This window comes from Pleurodeles waltl, chromosome 8 (genome assembly GCF_031143425.1).
Source record: "Pleurodeles waltl isolate 20211129_DDA chromosome 8, aPleWal1.hap1.20221129, whole genome shotgun sequence".
Lineage (NCBI taxonomy): Eukaryota > Metazoa > Chordata > Amphibia > Caudata > Salamandridae > Pleurodeles > Pleurodeles waltl.
In genome coordinates, this window is record NC_090447.1 from 1,259,420,025 (window position 1) to 1,259,443,245 (window position 23,221).

At 40.2% G+C, this 23,221-nt stretch overlaps 1 protein-coding gene across 1 annotated transcript in view; it reads right to left on the reverse strand.

Moving 5' to 3' along the window:
• Positions 1–3,074: 3,074 nt before the first annotated feature.
• Positions 3,075–23,221, reverse strand: part of TEX26 (testis expressed 26) — a 107,344-nt gene continuing 87,197 nt past the window's right edge. The window contains exons 6-8 of the mRNA XM_069202183.1: positions 16,311–16,487; positions 10,009–10,170; positions 3,075–7,607 (exon numbers count right to left, since the gene is read on the reverse strand). Of these exons, the coding sequence (XP_069058284.1) occupies positions 7,474–7,607; positions 10,009–10,170; positions 16,311–16,487 (473 nt within the window). The 3' untranslated portion in view covers positions 3,075–7,473. The remainder of the gene's footprint in view (positions 7,608–10,008; positions 10,171–16,310; positions 16,488–23,221) is intronic.

Sequence of the window (23,221 nt, forward strand, 5' to 3'; positions counted from 1 at the left end):
TCAGCAGCGGTGGCTGCAGCCCGTGGTGGGACCGTGACTCTGTGAGGTTGCCCAACCACCAGACATCGACCCCGCCGGAAGTGTAAGGAACTGACGCTTCACACCGATGCCATCTCATCTCCACTGCTTCGCAGCATGACCAGACGCCTTGCAGTGACACCTCCGCTCCTCTGCTCCACAGCACCAGAACTGACGCCACACCAGATCCAGAGATGCCTTGCTCCCCGACTCTGTGCGCCAGCCTGTTTTCTAACTTTCACAAGGTACTGTACCTGGGGGTCCATGTGACTCCGTGGCCCTTGACATTGGTGTCGCATTGTTGGATTTTTGTTGTTTTGGTCTTGTTTTAATCTGATAAATATTTGCTATTTTTCTAAACTGGTGTTGTGATTTTGTAGTGTTTTCACTGTGTGTGTTTGTACAAATAGTTTACACATTGCCTCTGGGATAAACCTGACTGCTTGTGCCAAGCTACCAAAGGAGTGAGCAGGGGTTATCCTAGGTGTGCATCTCTATTTCCCTGACTAGAGTGAGGGTCCCTGCTTAGACAGAGTGCAAACTGACTGCTACCCAGAGACCCCATTTCTAATAATAAGTCTTTGCAGTACCACTGAAATGAGTACAATACTTCTACCCAATGAGATCATCATAGGGAGAGCTATGAGACTGCCTGCTGTGCCTGCAAATACACTTGTGAATACCAAAGATATTACGATTATCAGTTGCTGTAAAGGACTAGCTGATGTGGTAAATTATGGGCCCCATTTGCAAAGGTAAACTTAAACTTTTGTATAAGTTTACTACTTTTCAGTATTCACAAAGGTAAACTTAGTCCAAAACTCAAATTTTACTACTTTTCGGTATTAGCAAAGGTAAACTTAGACCAAAAGTCCAACTTTACTACTTTTCAGTATTCACAAGGGTAAACTTAAACCAAAAGTCTAACTTATTCCAAAAGTCTAACTTTACTCATAATAACTTACCTTTGTGAATACCGAAAAGTAGTCAAGTTAGACTTTTGTGAAAAAAGTCTGACTTAGGCGAAAAGTCTAACTTTACGTTTATGAATTATGCCCCCTCAGGGCCCGATTCATAAAGGTAAAGTTTGACCAGAAGGATTTTTCTTTAAAAGTTCGAGGCATAAAAAGGTGAAATTCTGGTGATGTTGATGATTGGTTAACAAATGTTCAAGGATTAGTGTCTGATTTCTGGATGTTTTGAAAATGTTCTTATATTCTCAATTTCAGGGGACGTATGGTGGTACCAATATACACCAATTCACAGGGACAGAAAATGATGTGTATTACATATGTAGTTTCACAGTTGATCCAGTCCTTCATGTGATGGGGAATATTGTTGATTCTGAGAGACTTGGTTTTATTTATACCCAGTTTGCAGATGGTAAAATTCTGGCATGTAAAGAAGTCTATAGGTTTGTCCAGAAATGCTATATTAAACTCAAGATTTGGAGTACACAAAAATGTGTTTTGATTCAATAAATCATACTGTGAGATATTAAAAAGAAAATATATAACATTAACAAATAGGGTTTAAGGACATACAGATGAAAGGAATGAATGATTCCATGTTAAATTAACATTGTGGAAATCACTCTATTTGGAAGCTATTTGATGATTTGGAGGACACACTCCATCATGTCTATGTCTAGTTGTCTAGTGCTGGATATGGCTTTAGGTCCGGGTTCGGCCAGCCACCAACTTGAGTCCTATGGAGAGGAGGTGTACTTGCTGAAGATGACTACTTCTGTCTTGTCTATGTTGAGCTTGAGACAGTTGACTTTCATTCAATTAGTGATTTTGGTTATGCAAGGAGTGAATTTGTTTTCATGTGGTAGGGTTTGTGTCTGAGAGCGAGAGTATGATTTGCAAGTCGTCAGTGTACGAGAGGATGTTGATCATGTGTGCCCGCATGGCTTTGGCCATAGGGATTATGTATGTGTTAAAGATGGTGTTGGCTGACCGATGAACCCTGAGGCACTCCACAGATGTATTTGTGGGCTTCTGAGTAATAAGGTGCCAAGCTGATAACTTTTATTCTGTCCTTTAAAAAGGAGCAGATCCAGCGAGGAATAGGTCCTTGGATGCCAATCTTGTGCAAGTACCTGATGCAGATGGCATGTGAGACTGTATCAAATTCTGCAGAGAAGTTGAGGAGAATGAGGACTGCCATGTCTCCTCTATCATGGATCATGTGGATGTCGTCTGTGGTAGTAATGAGTGTTTTTTCTGTACTGTAGCTGAGCCTGAGTACAGACTGCATGGCGTTGCTGAGCTAATGGTTGCTAAGGTGGCTAGTGAGGTGTTGGATGACTCTTTTCTGCAAGACTTTGGCCAGGCATGGTAGGGGAGTGCATCAATCTTTGCTTTTGCAGGTGATACCTACATGTTCATCTGGTATTTGAAAACGTATTAACAGTTTTTATATTTCAATGCAAAGGCCTACCTTACAAATCTCACTTCAGGTCTCTTTTACCTGTGGCCGACTTAAGTTACAGAATACCCATATGGTGCTGCATCTTCATTTAAGTCTTTGATAGCAAAAAACAAAGCTCCAAAGTATCCACATATTATAACTGCATCTATTAGTGGTTATTAGCAGTACAAAGCATACACGCACAGGGAAAAGTAATAATTATAGAATGAGATCAGTATTCATGAGTACAGTTACCACTATTTTAGCCGAACATTCAACAATTGAATGCAGGTAGGATAACATAGGTCTTCGTATCATGAAAGTCTTCTCCCATAAGGTGTATACTATCTGATGTACTGGTGTCCTGGTATTGATACCACCCCCATTGCATCTTTGCATTTCCTGACAACAGTCAACAGTGTGAAGACACTTACTGGGACTCACTTTCGAAAATGCAGTCTCGTGAACCTTACTGGCTGCAAAAGCAACAGCTATGTTGTTATAAGAAACAGGACTTGAAATATTATTTGTAACTTCCGAAGCCTCTACAGTTCATGATTATTATTTTTTACTTTCAATTTTCATTCAGGCTTGTTTTTCTAACTGATTCCTTCCATTCAATAAAACACCGAGCAATGTTTGCAAATGAGTTGCCCGCTTGTCTATTTATTGCTTTATTCTTTCAGTATCTTGAAAAATTCTATTTACTGTTTTAATTTTTCACTCTGGCTCCTGTTTTCACACTCATTCAATTTATTTAAAAAAAAAAAACATTTATGCTTGCTTACTACTTACAGAGGGCTGTAACACTATCTATTAATCAACCAATTTAAAATATGTCGTGTAAAGAAAACAGACCAAATCTATGTTGGTCAGAGAGAAAATATGATGTATGAAATAAGGCAGGAAAAAAGTCAACATAAAAGCATTTGGTATCCCTTACATGGACTGTGCATTTGAATGACACCAAAATGTCATTTTGCAGACATATGACCAGCTTAGCCTGATATGTTTCCCCTTATCTTTTACTGTGTGATTTGCAATAAACTTAAACGTATAGAGTGGAATAAGATATGGTAAACCATTGAGCTATAAGTCAGCTATATATATATATTTTTTTAAAGCTGAACATTATTTATGGGACCTCTTATTTTGAGCATAACAATCCCACAGGGATGTTACTCTTGGTTAAAAATATGTTTCTTGGTAAGGAAGATATAGAGCATCAACTTAGAGCGATTAAGTGCAAGAAGGAGGGCACCCACTTCCTATTTACTTCCAGGCTATAATGAATCCTATAATAAAATGAGAGTGAAAATGCTGCCTCCTTGCCTGGAATACACGTATAAGGTTGGCCTCAGTTGCGAGGAGCCAATGTGTGCCCTCGGTTTCCTGGCTGCCTGCAACAACGAAAGCAATTCCCACAGCTATTCTACAGACATGGGCTCCTGAAGTTTTGAACACCACTGAATAGCACCCTGGAGATGCTTTGACAGTTCCCAACAACCAGTGGCACCATGAGCTTACAACCAGGGCTGACTTTGGCGCTAGTGGCACCTGGTGTGCTAACCTTTTTTAGGGTCCCCCCAATGACCTCCTTCTCCACAGATTCCCTCACTACTGTCTCCACCAGTGCCCCTCATCCCTCATCTCTCTATAGTCCCTCTCTCACATGCTTTTTGTTTGTTTTATAGCACTACTCATACTCGAGTACATTATTCAGGCTCAATCATACATTTGGAACTCAGTCAGCAGAAAACTTTGCATAAGGCAATGAGAATTACAAGATGTAGAATTCACATGCCATCCATAATACTAGGCAGTATATTTTAAGGGTGTTTGGTCTGGAGAAGCATAAAGGCAGGATTTAAAACGTGCCATGTTGGTTTGGGATGGCTTTACTATTAAGTATATATTTCTACCCAAAACAAACCTTTTTTAGCAACATTAGGATAACGAAATAATGGGGAAAAACATAACGTTTAAACCTATACCATGCAGTTTGTCCACAGTTCATAGGTCACTGTGCTATACAAGGATTGTAATTTATGAACTGTAAGTAACAAAAGAATGTCTGTGACAAAAGCAGTAGCCCACTGAGCTATCTACATAAAATACAATTCTGTGATCTGCATGGTCTTTGAAGCAGGCTTAGTAACCCTCTGCACTACTTTATTATGAGTTAAAACAGCCGACCTCTCTCCAGCAGAAACATTTATCACAAGAGTTGTATTGACATTGTTATTGTTGCCTAAACACTGCTAGATGCCCAAGGAACTCTGCAGCAGGTGCTAAACCCATAAGATATTTCAACATACAGCCCCGCCCACCCAAGTACTCAGTGCCAGGTGCAGCTGCACCAGTCGCACTGCCCTAAAGCCGGTCCTGGCTACATCTGAGTCTTTGTAATCCCCCCCCCGGACTGTGCCCTCTGCCTATATGGCTGACCATCGAAAGCCAGAAGGTTCAAGGACACCTAAACTGTGACTTTGCCAAACTGCTCAAGTGCCAAGCCATAGAGTCCTTGGTTCATTTGGTTTTGGCCCGCCATTAAAATACTTAAAGGTTGTGGATTTATATTACCAACTCCACCATTTCGCCTTCGTCTTCTCAGCTACATGAACTTCTATAAAGTTGCGCAAGGTGTATCATGTACATAATTATAGTGAAATTCATAACCAGTTTGGCTGGTGTACATCCTGCAGCAAATCTGGACCCTCACACTACAATGTTCTAAGCACAAGAACATCCCTTTTGATCATAACTAGGCTACAGAAGGTGCTAGGACAGCCTGGCTTTCTTTGTTTAACGTTATATTTACAGTCACACCTCATTTGATTGTAATTGGTAAGGTCAGATATATCTGGAGATCTGCCTTTTCTATATGTTATATTGCTCAATCTGATTACAAGCTCTGACACTGCCTTCTGCAGTAACCATAAGAAGTACAAGAGTATTTGGTCCATTCAATTTGAAAGCAATATTAGCCAAGGGATTGTAACTTCAGTGGTAAAGTGCAGTTCCAACCTCCCAGTTACCTCAGGCTGCCCCAGGAACCAGAGGAAAGGCCTCACTGGAGGTCAAAGAGAACATATGACAAAGTACTCTATGAATGACGTCTAAACAGAAACATCTATGGCTTACTGTCTACACTGCAGTCATGAATAAAAATGCATGACAGTTTTAGGAGTTGGACAGCAGCAGTGTGTCGACAAACACATTTTTCTCATTGACAATTTGTACATTTTGCCAGTGTGTAAAAGGTGTATTTTTAAATAAGCAATTGTCAATATTTTGTATGTGGTACCTGAATGCACATTTGTACTAGAAAACATTTTTAAAGACTATACTTTTTACAATGAAGCTATGCTAATGGTTTCTGTCAATGCTGAAAACAAAATTACATTCTAGTTAAACAAAATCACACTGTAGGTGTAGACCAACACAGGTGAAATAAGGCTACCTTTTATCAGAGACCCCGAACCAGAGGCAAAGTTTGTGGCAGTGACCATGCAGGAATGGCAGTGCAGTTTCTGTGAGCAGGCAGTGGGAGTGGTGGAGCCTACCAGCAGCCCGGCGCAACAGGAGCTTTACTCTGACCACTTCAAGCATGGAGCTTTTCTTGCTGCCTGTCTTTTGCCTGATGTACAGAGGGTGCCTGTCAGGCATCTCTGTGTTGCTGTGTTGCCTTTTAATCAGTTGGCTGTGTTTTGCCCTGTGGGGATGCCCAGATGCTGGTAAAGCCAACCGGAGGAGGCACACAGGCACTGAGGTTATAGGCAGTAGGTGAGTGGTCGACTTTTCCAATCTTTTTTAATTTTATGCAAACAGTTCCCATAATTCTTGTTGCCTCGCCCCTAAATTTGCTGCCCCACTCTCATTGCCCTCATCATTATTCCTGTACTTTCTTATGCACTTCAACCTCTGGTTTTAGGCATGAGTTACAAGGCACTATATGATGTGAGCTGCCTGACTCTTGGGCGACACCTTGGTGCAGTGGGGCTATGCTTTTGGGAGGCATTGTGGGAGTGCTTTAAGAGCTTTAAAAGCAGAGATAATGGAGTGATGCTGAAGAAGAGCTGGTGGAAGTTTCTGGATGTAGCAGCTCTATGGGGGAGGATTGTATCTAAATAAGATCTGCTGCACACAACCTTGATGACCACCTGCAGCCAGGCTGTGCTGGTCGGAGCCCGCAGAATGGAACTACTCTGACCTCTGCACTGCAGGCTTGTGACAGCATAGAGAATGCTGGATAGTTTACTAGAGAAAGTTGAGAGCTATATGCAGGCAATCCGGATCGTTTGAAGATCAATGGCTCTCAGTGCATTAATTTGGACTGCCACCATCTTAACTCCAAAAGATGGAACGCAAGGCAGATTCAGAGTTGTCCCAGGATCATTGTCTGCCTTGGGAGAGAGTTAACATGGACCACATCTTGAGCAAATATAAGAACAAGTGGTCCTATTTCATAATTCCAGTATTGAGATATTTATCGATGTCAGCACCACTACCATGAACAGACATAAAGAGTTGGAGCAAATTCAGAGAACATTTCTGGTTCCTGTAGCACAGATGGAGAGTTTTTTTCCCCATGAAATTGTGAGAGGTCCTCGAAGACAAACTATATGAGCTTTAGTCTCTGGAGCAGGCCAGGTCCTGCTCTGAGGAATGGTGATAGGTGTCGTGGTTTCTGGTTGTGAGCATTCTAGTGAGGAAACACCTGCTCCTGGTCCATATGAGGTAACGATTGTTGATTTCGAGTGGATGATACAGCTATACAGACATCTTAGTTTTGGAGATTTTTACACTCACCACAAACCAAGCTATATATATATGTTTAAAACCTTAACTCTTGTTCTCTTTCGCAGTGGTTGGGATTCACTCACCCTAATGTGTCTTATTTCCAATTCAATACATTTAAAATAATTTGAAAAAACACATCATTATGATTATTTATAAGAAATGAACTGAGTTCTAATTGAGTTTTCAACAGCAGTCATAACACAGGATTATCAAATAGGTGGTTCTTTGAAGTAACTCTCAGACTGAAGACTGAGGAGGACATGCTGGAGGCAGAGATTGTGGAGGCAGGTCACATTCTTTTGTTTTGGATGCTTCCGATTTACCTTCCTTCCTAGCTACAGTTTTTAGAAATTGTTGGATTGCCTTTCTCTCTGTGAAAACAATAAAAAATACAAGTGTATCAATATCAGAATGCAAAGCACAAAACATCAGAACAAAACACCAGAAAGAATGGCAAAAAGTAAAATAAGCAGTTAGAGGAACACATTTCAGTTTCTCTATTTCAATGATTTACTGGAAGACTCCTGTATGTTCAGAACCCCTATGATCGACTCTTCCCTGTCTTTAATTTCATGGTATGGCTTGATATTTGTATTATCTTGTGTAGGGACGGCTCCTCCATAATAATGGAGGAGTGTCACCCCTCTGCTCAGAGTCAGGCAGTGACAAATAAAATGATAATAAAAACAGTGTTATTATCATTTTATTTGTCACCGTCTCTCTGGCAGTCATGGAATCTAGGGCAGGGCTGGGTCATACGGAAGAGGAGTTGTAGGCACTGGCACTGCAGGCACGGTATAGCACTGGAGCAGTGTCTGGATTGGGAGCCAGTGCTTTGTGCCCCAGTGACTGCCGGAAGGACGAGGAGCTCTGCGGAGGCTGGCACCAGGTCCAGAGCGGCAGGTAAGTTTTTTTTTTTTCATTATTATCCCCCTCCCACCGACACCCACCCTCCCGTCCCACCACTTTTGATTGGCGGCAGCCGCCACTGATCTTGTGATGGTCAGTAAATTAAATCTCATCTCCTGTTGGCAGACCATTTCACTATTGAAATGTGTTACAAAGGAATCAGGGATAATCGCAGTACAACTACAATAAGAAAAAGAAAGTTGTAGTGGGAAAGCAAGGGGGAGGATAATAGAGTGAGTTATGGAGGATGTCTTTCTGTTAAGAGATGAAGAAAGGATGAATTACACCTACAGGGCACCTAAGATGTTGGAACAAAAGTGCTCAAACAACGGATGTTGAAGAGTCTTAATTTCACCTTGACCCATGTATTATAGGACTACATCTTGCATTAAAAGAGGTTTGCCAATATCTTTATACAATAAACATAACTACAGTGGAAGATAGCTCATTGATAAGGTATCACCCTCCATTAGTGCACTAAACATGAGGATAAGACATACCTCAAGTCATTATATAAATAAACTACTCATACCCCATGGTCTGTAAGGCAGAATTTAACTATTTCCATTATTGAACTTGTTCACAAAAATATAGATGATTATTCAGTCACCTTAGCCTTGGAGCACGTGTAGAGCCACAATTTGCTCCTTTACATCTGCGATCTTGTATCAGTCCACCTCTAATTTACATATGAAAAATATTGCTTTAAATGTAAATTGGAATTTAATGCAGAAAAAAATAATTCTAAAATGATGAAACTTTCTGGGTCCTAGTGAAAGGGGCGTAAACCATGTACATTTCCTAAAAGCAGTGCATGTCATCAAATATAGTTATATTACATCTCAGAAAACAACTTCATCCTAGGAGCTCTACCATATGTCCAAATGCAGCGCAAATACCTAGATTAATCACCAGGCAGGTAAAGAGATAAATTTACTAGGCTAACCCCACCTATACATTCCATGAGCAGATGATATGCCAATACAATTAATCCAATAACGACCAGAGAGAGGATGGGCATGTGCCCGCCTCTCATTGCTTAAGTATGACCTGAACGCAGGTAAAGGTTATATGAGTTAAAAGGGGAGTATGTGCAATTGATTCCTCTATGGTTTTATACCTCTTAACGTCCTAACATTCTTTGCAAAATTATATAAAGCCCCTTGTTTTAAATGTAGCTCTCAGGACATTGTTCTGGTCGGATTATTGATACCAAGTTTTGTCAAATTTAATGGAAAGGGGTAATCAGCAGGTCTATTAACACCAGTCATGCATGGATGCACTTCAAACCTGCTAAGGACCTGATTAAGGGTCTGGTGGATAGTGTTTTCCTTCATAAAACAATGGAGAACCATGTCTGCCATCTCTAGGTTGGCATGTCTCATTTTGAAATGGGTAGACCCTAAAGGAACTGTTGCTGGAAAGCTCCCTCTGACAGTCTGATGGAGTAGAGGCTCTCAACAGAAAGGACATAACACAACCTAACACCACCTGCCCTATTTAGGGTGGACGGTGTAATGTCTTCTTTTTCAGGAAAACACTGGCAAGTCAGAGACAGAAAAATATACAATTACCTCCTTGGATAAAAGACTCCCTGAGTGTGGGGACCATTAGTTTTTTGTGTTTCAGAAACAAACTCCAGCTTTGGACGTTTGTCTTTTAAAAACACAATTCATGGAAATGTTTGGTGGAGGCTCTCTATACACTCTCAAAACCTCTTTAAAATGTCATACTTGAAGCTGGATTTCTATTCAAAATGTTGAAAGCAAAAAAAATCTAAAACAACCGTTATCACCCATTGTAAATAAAAGGTTAAATTTATACTATACGCAATTGAATAAATACCATGCTGTCAATAATTACCATCCTTTGGAACTTTTCGAAGATATCCTTTCACTTCCTCTGGATCTAGAGAATGTAAGACCAACTGAAGGTCTAAATAAGTCTTTCCAAAATGTCTTTGGTAAGTAGTGCGCTGAATCCTGTTTTCTTGGTTTTTGATATGCGCCTTTATCACGGTGGGAACTGAAAGCACATTCCAGTCTAGTTAGTGAGCTTACTGAGGATATACTGTACACAAATGTAAGCGCACAGGAAACACAAAATACATCTTACATAACATTTCAAACATTCCCCTTAAGGGAAGCTTTTTTCTTCGGAATTTAAATGAGAAACAACTGCTTCATTAGCTGAGAAATACATTGCCCCTGATTTTTATAGATTGCCATGTGTTTTCAAGATAGATTGTGTTTCTCGAACAGAATATAAAAAAGTTCAATGCAGCACAACCACTGGACAACATCATTTTGCAAATTATTCAGATGTATGGCACAACAAAACTGGATATTTAGATCCCTTCACAATCTCAAGAAAAAGGGTACAAGGAGAATGAAACAGAATAAAGTGACATGGCTGCCCATGGGGCAAAGCTATAACTTAATAACTATTGAAAGCATTGTTCTGTGTTGCACAGTACTTTTCATAAAACATAAAGGGCCTGATTACAACTTTGGAGGACGGTGTTAATCCGTCCCAAATGTGACGGATATACCACCTACCGTATTACGAGTTCCATAGGATATAATGGACTCGTAATACGGTAGGTGGTAGATCCGTCACATTTGGGACGGATTACCACCGTCCTCCAAAGTTGTAATCAGGCCCAAAGTGTGGGTTAAGAAAGTTAACACTGTGCCCTATCAATGGGCTATTTGTCATCCAAATATGTAAGTTGTAAGTGAGCAGCTCTACCTTTAGGTCATAGGATATATGTTTGAAAGGGAACAGGATTTTGTATTCATTCATAAATGATGATGACAGATCACTTGCAAAGTTAAGACAGTTTCTCCACATGTCCTGTTATTTTACCCTTTTGATGCAGAATTTAAAATTAAGTCTTGAAATGGTGGCAACCTACTGGCAAACTTCTATCCACAATTGACAAAACCACTTTGACAGTACAAACTTTTTCCATACCTGGTAAACAACTGAAACATTTGTGATTTAAAATATAGATTCCATGCACGCTGAGGACTAACATCACCATCAATGATACAAGAGAGGAATTCTTAACATCCAGAGACCAAGTTCAAGTCTACACACGGATCCACCTAGATCTCCCTGAGACATCTCAAGGAACTCTTTGCAATAGGAGTACAAATTCTGTTATCGGATAAATTATTTTTCTCATAGTGCACTCATATGGTTAATCTGGGTTTATACCTGTCACAGCCACTCAATGTTCACTTTTAGTGAACCCCAAGGATTCTCCCACATCTTTTTCAAAAACTACTTTTTCCATTACCAAATATTCTAAAACAGCCAGAATATTAGTTATAATGTGATAGTCAGCTACATATTGGAATCTATGATGTCCTTGAGTGTCATTAGCAGGTGAAGGGTTGCTTTGTGAATATCCAATAATTACTATAATAATTATTACAACTTAACTAGCTGTGCCTCAATGTCACTTAATGTACGTATTGGAAGTATTGCACCTCATTGCAAGCATTACATGCTACCATGTAACTGTTCATCTGCTATTGTGTTTGCCCCATAGCCTTTATATTTGATTAACACTTATTGAGTTATAATAATGCCACATGTAAACAAAATGATCAGATTTATGCTTTCGAATTTCTACTCCCTTTGTGTGATAGTACCATGTTGTTCCTGCCACAGTGGGCCACTCAGGTCCTAACACTTGTCTTTTCCTTCAGTGTTTACTATACTGCTACCCCCAGACTTCCTGTTGAAATGTACAGAAAATAATGTACAAATGGACATCTATCTATTGTCATTGTTATCACAATACCAACTGATCAGAGTCCTCCATCTCTTACGGCTGGGAGATAAACTCTTCAGCAGCATGTCATTCCATTGTCAAGGCTCATCCCCAAGGACCTCTCTACTAGGGATCTTTCACCTCAGGGCAGACTTTGGAAAGGTGTGAGTCCACCAGTTTTGTCTTCCACCAGGCATATGGGCTTCTCCTTGCTTAACTGGCATTGTGTCATGATTGATGCACCTTATTCCTACATTCAGTTACCCCTACTTCCCTGCACTAGCGCTAAACAACACTACTACACAACAAATAAAGAAATGAAAAAAATGTCAATCTTCTCACTCTTACGGTGCTGGGTGTTCATTCTATATTTTCTTTTTACAAAGTCATGGGGCGCATGTGGAAATGATGGATAAGAAAAACAAGTTTTTCTTTTTTTTTAAAACAAGAAGAAAAACAGTAGGTTCTTGGGATGATGCACAAGTGCTTCTCTGTTATCAGATGACAAAGAGTTAGCAATGTTCCTAAAGTTGGGAAAGGAGCACCACTACTCTTTCAATAAATGCATTCCTAATAATATAAAACAACAAAAACTGTTATAGTCTTGACAGTGTCAAATCACACACACTGCTTTTCCCTGTGGCTAGAGGCTCTCGGATGATGTTGACCCATTTGTCCTTAGATGGTATTGGAGACCATGGTTGCCAACCTACTTCAGATCCTAGTTCAGACTGCTGTTTGAGCTATTTTTCACATAGAATCTGAACTTTTGTTGGGCCTGGGTTATTCACACTATACTGTTTTAAGCTCTCAAACCATTTCTCATTATCTTCATCAGGTAAAATTATATTTTATACTTGCACCTAATAATTACTGTGGAAGAAGGGGACGCAGGTGCAGGTCAGGAACACAGCATCTACCACAAACAGATCCCAAAATATAATGCACTGCATACCACAAGGACATGTAGCTATCTTGTTATATACATAACATGGAACTGAGCTGTATCTGCATACCACAGCTCCTGAAGCAGTCTCGCAGGACTAGAAGTGCAGGCATTGAAGGTCACTAGCGTGAGCTGCATCACAGGACCCACTTTCCACCTTTGCCCGATTACCAGTGTGGTTGTATGTGATTTCATAGAAAAACGATTTCATGGAATACCATTACTGAGAAACCATTTAATCTAAACTGTTTAATGGAAATTTTTAGAATTAATGGCATTTATATTTTCGGAGAAACCAATTAAAAGAATGTCTTTTTGGTCCAAAATGTTTTTTGAATGCTTATTTTCTGAGTGTAACTGCAGTGGTTGCAGGTCTTACTTTAGAAGCACTTTTGACTGAGATATTTATTTCTGTGCATTACTTCAGAGGACACTATGTTGTATTTATCTTTTTGACTTTGCCAAACAATTACTTCGGGTGTAAACACTATCCATCACTGATCCCTCACAACCCCTAAAAACTATCAATTCCTGCCCCCTAAAACCGCTTCGTACACCTAATCTACAGTCATCCTTGAAGCCTAAAAGTACTTTTACTCCAAAATTCTCCAATCGAACCATAAAATCACTCACTACCCCAACCACCCTCATTCCTAAATCCTAAAAATCCCTTTCTATGCCTAAATCCCCCCTATCCTATAGCCCTTAAAACACCTCTGCACACCCAAAATCCAACCATACCTGAACCCTAAAAAAACACATCAGCCTTAAAACTAGTTCTCCATGGCCCATAAGAACTACTTGTCGCCATAAGTTATTTATCCCTGAAACCTAATATGCCCTTTCTACATCCGACCTATACCGATCCCTGAATCCTTAAAACCCCTCACCAACCTACTTCCACCCCACCCTGAACCCTAAAAACTCTTCACCAACTCAACCAACTGCTACTCATATCTGAGCTTTAAAAACCCACCCTAAACTCTGAACATCCATGAACCCTAAAACAACAAATCACCCTTAAACTCCACCCATCCCTGAAACCTAAAAACATCGCACACGCCCGGACATCATTCATCCATAAACCCTAAACAACCCTCACCGCCCCTACAACTGCAAACTGCATTTTTAAATTTGAAATGTAAAGCACACATGCCCTTTTGGCATGTGTGTACTTTACATGTGTAAAAAAAAAAATGGGGTGCAGGAGAGGGGGACTTAGGCCCCCAGCACCCTGGCCCTTTGCTTTTCCCAAATTGCGATTTCTGTTTCAGAAATCGCAATTTGCGAAATGCAAAAGATTCGCAGCTATGGGCCAACAAGCCCATAACTGCGAATGGGGCCAGTATCGCAATTTGCGATTCGGTAATTGCATTTGCGATTTTTAAGAAATCGCAATTACCGACTCGCAAATGTGATACATGGCCCTTTGCGAGTCGGTAATTGCGATTTCTTAAAAATCGCAATTACCGAATCGCAATGGGCCAGATTCATACATCTGGCCCTAAATCTCTTTAAGTTACTAGACCTCTCATTCACATTCACTAGATCCAGTTTTTCACATTTTGGCATGTGAAAATGCCATATGAAAAAAGATGTGTTGTTACTATTAGTCCAGAAGAGGTACGTCTTTAGTTTGCACTTGGACTCACTTAAAACTTGTCAAACTATGGTACGTGTGAATAGTGCTTTAGGCTCAGATACACCTCACCATTACAAAAACAGACTACACCTAAACAGAGAGAAGGTTTATGTAAACAACGTGAACTGTCATAATAAATTATGAATACAGAATACTTATGAAATGTCAGGATTCACTAGACTTATCTGGATAAAAAGTTCCTAAAATGAAAACAAAGTCATCAAGTTAAAGCAGAATTAGTATGTTCAATACTGACAATCCACCTTCATGTTAGCATACAAAATATCTATAACACATCACGCCAATGACAATCCGCAGATGTTTATTTTTTAAACTAAAACATATACGCATTAGTGGGCATTCCACATATACGGCCTTATTACAATTTCAGTGGATGTAAAAGCCCGTCTGCCGAAATCCTGACTGGGAGGTTGCCGCCACTGTGGCTGCATCCCCGCCGGGCCCATTACAAGTTTCCTGCTGGGTCAGCGGGTGGAAGCCTCAGTTTCCGCCCGCTGACCCAGTGGGAAACAGCCTACAGCATTATCTGTGGCTCATAATGGAGCCGGCGGCAATGCTGTAGTGAGGAGGGTGCACCAGCATCCTAGCAATGTTCACTCTCTGCAAAGATTCCGACGCGGTCGTAATGTTGTGATCCGACCGCCACCGAGACCCTGGTGTGTGTCCTAGGTGAAGCTGTCAGTAGTCTCATACTGGTTTCAAGAGTGAGAGAAGATTTATTTCAGGCCTATTATATTTTTTTAAAGGTCTGAAGGTAGAAGAATACTGACCAGTAATTGCCATTAAGTTGAGTCACTGAGCAATCAATATATCATTAAGAACAACATGGAAGAGGACAAAAATAATGCCTGGCCCCACTGAAAGAAATGATTACAAATTTCAATTAATACATCAACTATTTAATTGACATAAAGCACAACTCTACAAATCTTTCCTTGTCAATAATTTAGCAACTGTTCCCTGAAGTTCAGCAATGCCAATTATCTATGACATTATATTGATTCCTATTAACTGACTTACTTAAACTTCTAAAAGGTGATATTTGGACTTGTGCATATTGGATTCTTGTCGATTTAGTCTTTTTCTATTCAGATAAATATTATCTATTTTCCTAAACTGGTGTGGAGTACTTTTTGTGGTGTTTTCACTGTGTTACTGTATGAGTTATTGCACAAGCACTTTACACATTGCCTTCTAAGTTAAGCCTGTCTGCTCTGTGCCAAGCTACTGGAGGGTGCGCACAGGATAATTTAGGTTGTGTTGTGACTTACCCTGACTAGGAATGTAGTCCGTACCTGGACAGGGTGCATACCTCTGACAACTAGAGACCCAGTTTCAAACAGACACAAATGTATTTATGAGTGATAACTGCTTTTGACAGGTAGGCATCCTGCAATTCTGTACCTTGCCCCAAGACATCAGAATATGTAACAGGGTGAGGAAATTACATTTGTGGTGTACAGCAAATTGAACAGTTAGTTTAAAGTGATAGCATCTCAAACAGAAAACAAGCTTTCATATGAAAACTAAAATATGAAGAGGGTGTCTAAAGCAGAGGGAACAAAAAGTATTTGATGTGACGATTTCATCATAACTTCATTTGGGTATATGTGGCTACTTAAAAAAAAAAAAAAAAAGATTTAGTATGTGAATTTATATACAAACTATTCAATGCATTTTGCATCATTTGAAACACTAACATACTGTTTAAGAATTTACAGTAGAGCTCTGCATAGACATATCTAACATTTGAGATCAAAACGTCATCTTACCAGCTCCTTGTGCTGGGCAGTGCAAATTTGCATAAGCTCCATATTTTAAGTCCAACTCTGCCAAGTTAGGGATATGCAGTGGAATTTGGTAGTGATACCGAAACTCTGTATTTAGAGTGTGAGGAATTTCCTTTTTCCAGTCAGCAAGTGAGGAAAATGCATGTTTAACTTGAAATCCTGCAACATTGAAAGACAATTTCCTTATATTTTCTCTTCCGTTGGAGTGTCACATTTCCATACAAAACTTACACAATCTTGAATGCTAATGTATTTTTCAATCTTTGTTTCTCATAAGGATGGTCAATCTTTTTTTACTAATCACTAGTAACCTGTGTTTTGTAAGGAAAATGTTACTTACTCTGTAAGGCATCTGATTGTAGCTCATAGTGCTGTAGATTCACATGCTCAGCATACGTCTGCCATTTTCCTTTAGTGGGATGTGGTGCTGTAAATACACATGCTCTGCATGGACTACAAAGCATAGTCCACTACAAGCAGTGGCTACCGTGTGGATGCCACAGATGTCTGAAATAAAGTCCTTTTGACTGTCTAGCCAACCAGTGGGTGCCATCAGGCTAGGATATCGACGCAAAAATGCTTGGCGAAAGTGTTTGGGGTTGACCAAGTGGCTGTCCTACATGTCAGCGGGATATTTCCGTGACTGGCCATGGTAGCAGCTTTTCTGTGTGTAGAGCGTGCTTTGAGGTTAACAGGGCTCTATAGCTTTGTGCTAGCAAATTGAGATGCACTCGACTATCATTCTTGGAATGCCGACTTTGGAGATAGGCTGGCCCTTGTGGGGTTTGTCAAAGACTATGAACAATTAGTCAGCCTTCGGGATAGGGCTTTGTTTGATTAGTGTAGTACATGAGAATCCTTTTGACATTCAGGGTGTGAACGGCTCTCTCTGCTACTGAGTCTAACTAAGGAAAGAGGATTGAAAGCTCTATGGTTTGGTTGAGGTGAAAGGTCAAAGTTTATTTTGTGGGGCTGAAGGAAACATAGAGAACACATAGGTTTGAGTCTGAGTTCCATTGGTACACATTTAAACCTGTTGGTGGAAAAAATAGAGCCTAACATTGAGTTGGTGCTCATGCACATTGCAAACTAAGGGTGGAGTCACAGTGTATCCTGGGACTCAAAAGCTTTTCATCGAAGAAAAAAAACGTGCAAATGTGCGAGCCCAACACTAGATGGTAGAAGAATGCACAGCATGTGCATTTACAGTAAAACATGGTATGAACATCAGAGGTTCTACGTAATGAATAAGCATCAGGGGGAAAAAAGCTTTTGCCGTGAAAAGTCAACGAAAATGTATTTTTGCAGCACAGTGTCAGGGAAAAAACAAAAACCTTTTTTCCAACTTCACATTCAGCATAGTAACTTATGTTTAGGAATAAAAAACAATATGTTTTTTATTCAGTTCAGTCCGAAAATGGTTTTGACTAAATTGATGCTTCCTAGTTGCATTCTGTATATAGTAACAACTACTGTATATGACAGATGTAGTAAGGTTTTGCGAGTCATAAACCAGCCCCAAACTGGTTTGCAAATGCAAAAGCAAGATGGTGCAAAGTATAAAAAAGTACAAAAGCTCTTCTCAAAAATTTGCAAGTCAACCCAGACAAAACCAAATTGTACATTTTGTTATCCAATTTAGAGATTCGCTAAAAACTCATTTCTGTCAATTCCAACTGCAATGTACTAAAATTTGCAAATTGTGAATGGTTACAAACAGAGGTTTTGTACCTGCTACAACTTGCTAAATGCCATCAACTAAAGCAGGTGATAACCTAGTGCAAGTTATAAACACAGTTTGTGCATCTCTTATAAATGGCTGCCCTTTATGTGATGGCTAGGAACATGAGGCCATAGGCACTGCAGCAGAGGAAGAGGAGACCATAGCAAGAAAGCCTATTTTAGGTAAAGACAAAAATATTTGCTCAAACACAGAGGGGAGAAATATATGAAATATAGACTGAGCAGACATGTGATGCATGTCCTTTTTGATGTGTTTTGCTCAGGATCATGTAAAAAGACCCTTTTGAAATGAGGTTAGGCCCACATGTGTGGCAGTCCAATGCTTACTGTACCTTCTTGCCTCAGGCAGTTGTCCAGGCATTGTAACAACAGCAGGAGGTGTGTCACAGAATGCCTTTGCAAGGTTTTCAAAATGTAATTGGAGCTGTGTGGCACAGGATTGGCACTCAAATTGCCCTTCCAAACACACTATAGGAATAAAAATCAGTGATGAGTCTTACATTGCTCTTTTAGGTGACAGTGGGTACACTATATGTACCTGGCTCCTCACCACATACCTGAATGCAGTGAAATCCAGTGAAAGGTGTAACATAATTGTGCACAGGTGCCCACGTTCAGATCGGGGAATGTGAAGTTGGGCTCCTGAAGAGCAGGTTCCGATGTCTGCACAAAGTAGAGATGCACTGCAGAACTCTTCTAAAACCACGTGCATGACTGTTGTGTGGTGTGCTGTGTTACACAACATTGTCACTAGAAAAGTTCTTCCCATTGTACCAGATGACAATAGCTCTAACGGAGATGATGTTCCCTGTCCCTTCAAACACAAGATGCAACAAGGGATTCAGAAGGAAGGATACGCAGAGCAGAAATCATGTGGAGCCACATCTAAGGTAAAACAAAACAGTTCACATTCATTAATAAATACCCATTGACAGTGCTTGCATATATGACAGAAAATATTCAATTTATTCAAGGGCATTCAAATATAGAAAAAGTAACACGAGCTTGACATAAGCCATATTTGCCAGATTCCCAAAATATCCTAACCTGACAGTAATAAACATGTAAGTTATCATTTTTTCATGTATGTTTGCATCCTTTGCTTAAGTGATCGTTTGTGTTATTAACCCTGGTTTGGTGTTCCCTTGTAGCAGTCCGTTATTGAGGGCTTCACACAGATCTGCTTGGGTGGTGTGATGTAGGCCTGTGGATGCTTTGGGGCACTGTGCTGCTTGTTAGATAGGTTCTCAGGTGAACTGTGTCTTTGCAACAACAAATTTTCTTGTTCTCAGCTTTCTTACTCTGCAGTGCCACGGTATCTGTGGGAGACTACTTGTGTCTAGGGGTGGACGGAACTCTGTAAGTTTTACTCCGCGGAATTCTGCAGAGTTACAGAAAATGTATTCGAGATTCAAGGGAGATCCGCCCACCTCATAACTTTGTTTATGAAAACACAACACATGCTCTCCTCTTTACACACTCACAGCCAGACTGAAAAGCTCCACTTTCCTCCTCACAGGAAAGTGACCCAGTGATACCAGTCCCCAGCCACAAAATTAGAGGAAGAATGTAAAAGAGAAAAGGGACTCCTGGTCACCTGTACTTGACCTGGGTCAGATAGCCTGGTTTGGCATGTGCGTGACAGATGTCACATGGCAGCAGCATGGGTAGGAGAAGGTAGGCAAGAAACGAGGTCCGATAGGTGGAGGCAGGATGGGAGTGAAACACACGTGTGCAAACCAAGGCACGGTGACCACCTGGCAGACCAGCAAATTAAATTCACAATCTACACACCAGTTATAAACACTTGCAATCTACCAATTGCATCCTTTTAATATTTACAGATGTTAAACAGGAGTGTTACACCTGTCAGCCTTAGGGTGGTCTTCCCACAAACATTTTGCCTGTTTGCCTTAAATTTTTGCTGTATCATTTTGTTGGCTTTAGGACTCTGAGCACTTTACCCCTGATGACTAGTGTTATATTATGTTAATTTAATTTATAATGAGTATGAATCACCCTAAAAGAGTATCCCAGAGCAACCGTAGGTTGCAGTCAAAGGAGGCAGCTAAGTTAGAACAATGCTGTCTTTACAGCTTCCCTAAATAAAAGGTGATCAGTGCTGGTGCGAATACGCAGTGGAAGCTGTTCCAATAAAACGGGGCCAAGTACAAAAAAGATTGCCCCCATGAACGAGCCTTATTGATTTGTGGTATTGTGAGCAAAGCTTTATCGCTGTATCTTAGACACCTTGAGGGATGATATTGGATACGTTTTTGAGATAGACGGAGTGGACCTTTGCCAATCAAGGCCTTATGTGTTAGGCAAATTTCGAAAAACAATTCTCTTACAGACTGGTAACCAGTGAAGAGAGTGCAAAAGGGGTGCAGAAGCTGAGCCAGCAGAAAGATTACGAATGAGGCGGGCGGCAGTATTATGCACAACCTGTAATTTGGACAACAGCGTCTCATTTCCCTATGGGCAATAATACATTGCCATAATCCAAGCGACTGATTACCAGAGCTTGAACCACGGTTTTCCTTGCTGCCAGAGAAAGGAAGGGAAAACTCTTCTGAGTATACGCAAAAACAAGAGACAGAAATTGACATGGTCAGCTCTTTCATAGAAATTAGTTTTTAACTTCCTGTTTTGGCATGGGGGCGATCCCAGGTTCATATGGCCACTAATCAAAGGCCCAAAGCTGTTGAGCCTTGCCAAACAGCATGATTTCTGTTTTACCAGCATTCAGCTGGAGGCAGTTCTCTGTCATCCAGGTGGCCATTGCTTTCATTCTTAAAGCAAAGCGTTCTTTGGCTTTATGCAGATTTCTGTCAAAGAGATAATTAACTGTGTATCATCCATGTAAGAGATTATATCAAACCCAAAGTCTTTAACAATGTAGCAAGGGGGGATACATATACGTTAAAAAGCATAGGGCTGAGACTAGGGCCGTGTGGCACCCTCTTATCCATCCTTAGGATGTGGCAGTTATAATCCCCCATACTATGGTTTGTGTTCTGTTGGATAGAAAGTCAGTGAACCAGTGAAACCCTGCTCTGGGAATTCCAACCTCTTGCAGTCTGCACAGTAGTCTGTGATGATTTATCGTATCAAAAGCTGCAGATAAATCCAGCAGCACAAGCATGGATGGTAAACTGGTGTCAAGACAGGCTCGGATATGATCGATACCAGCAACCAATACCTTCTCTGTACTATGACGGATCCAAACTTTTATTCGACTTGATGTATTCCATTATTTGTTTACTTATTAATCTCTCGAGCATTTTATCCAACAAAGGAAGCAATGAAATAGCGCAATAATTGGGAAGATTTGCCCAGGCCAGATTGGCTTTTTTTAGGATCGGCCTGACATGAGCTGCTTAAAGTGCTAAAGTGCATGTGCTTCTCCACTAGACAAGGTAACTTTGGTGTATACCCAATTGCAGGGCTCGAAAAATCTACTCGACCAGTCATAAAGAGTTTTATTTTATGAGGTCGAGCTATTTTTAGATTCCACTCGACCCTTCTGGCTCAGTGGACAAAGAACAGGAGTTCTGTTCAGTCAGAAACTGAATTAGCAACTGAGATGCATTTAAACCTTATTCTTGTCACATTTGCTCTGTGTTCAGAGACAGAGGTCAAAAATCAATTTGTCTTCTTGCAATGCAAATACTGTTCCTTGTGACTGCAGAGCTCCAGGATTTTGTAAGGTGAACTGTCTGACCTATGTGAAATTAAATGCTTTTGGTATCAGGATTTTCTTAACACACAACATTTATATAACTAAGTCAACTTTACAAATATTTAAAAATATATTTCAGTAGCTGTGAGATACCATTTGTGCTACTTCTGTGTGATGAAAAAAATATTTTAATAGAATGAAAAAAGTCAGAACACTTTACTTGGTGATGTGCAAATGATAAATGTTTTCTGATCCCAATTTTCACAGATTATTGTTAATACACTATATGGTTTTATCAGTAAAGCTGCAAGTTAGTGAGAGGGTTTTTGGACATTTCTTGGAAATTTACTGTCTGTGAATGGCAGTGCGCTACCACATCATGGTTTTCTAATACATTTATTAAAAGTGACTCAGAAATACTCCTGCCCTGATGGCAAAGCTATTAGTAAACTAAGAGGCAAGTCGTGCATGGATCATGCGTACCCTGTATATGGGCTGGTTGGAGCAAAAGTTTAGTGTATTTAATCAAACAAAAGTGAATTTCTTTTACAGCAGAAATGGTGAATTCACATATCTGAAGGTGCACTCATATGTGAGAATGAAGAAAAAGGTTACTGTAAAATACAATATTTGCCAAGGATCACACAATTTGAGACCCGTTTCCGGGTCAAATACATTACAGTTAGGTCGACCTGCAGGTGTAGTCATATTTTTATGATTTTTTGTGGCCTGAATTGGCATATTTAATTTACTTGCGAGTCCCTTGTAAAGTGACATACCATATATCCAGAGCCTGTAAATTAAATGCTACTAATAGGCCTGCAGCACTGATTGTGCCAGCCCTTAACATATCTTAGGCCTGCCATTGCAGAGCCTTTGTGTGCAGTTTCAGTACCACTTCGACTCAGCATTTAAAACCCTTTAAAAGCCTTAAACTACCCTTTTATTACATATATGTCACCTCTAGGGGAAACCCTAGCTAGCCCATGGGGCAAGCTGCTATGTAATTAAAAGGAAGGACATGTGCTTCTAAGTTTTACATACCCTGGAGTGGAAAGCACCCAAAGTCGTTGTTCACTACTGTGAGGCCTACTCCTCTCATAGGCAAGCCTTGGGAATTACTTAATAAACCTTTACGCTGTAATCCCTGATTACAAAAAAGTAGACGCATCATGGTTCATATCTTTAGAATGTTAATGAAAAATTATCTTTACTAGTAAAGTTGGGTTTAATATTGCTATTTTAGAAATGCCACTTTTAGAAAGTGGCATTTTAATACCTTTACTGCTATGTGGGCCTTGCAGCCTGTCTCCAATATACACTGGGGGTAGGTGACAACTACACTTTGTGAATTCCCTATAGACAGCCACACACACACAAAGGTTAGGTGTTTTGAAGCACTCATCTGCATTCATCTGCATGTTGATGCCCTGTCATAGGCAGGAAAGGTGGAGAGGTGTGGAGCGGA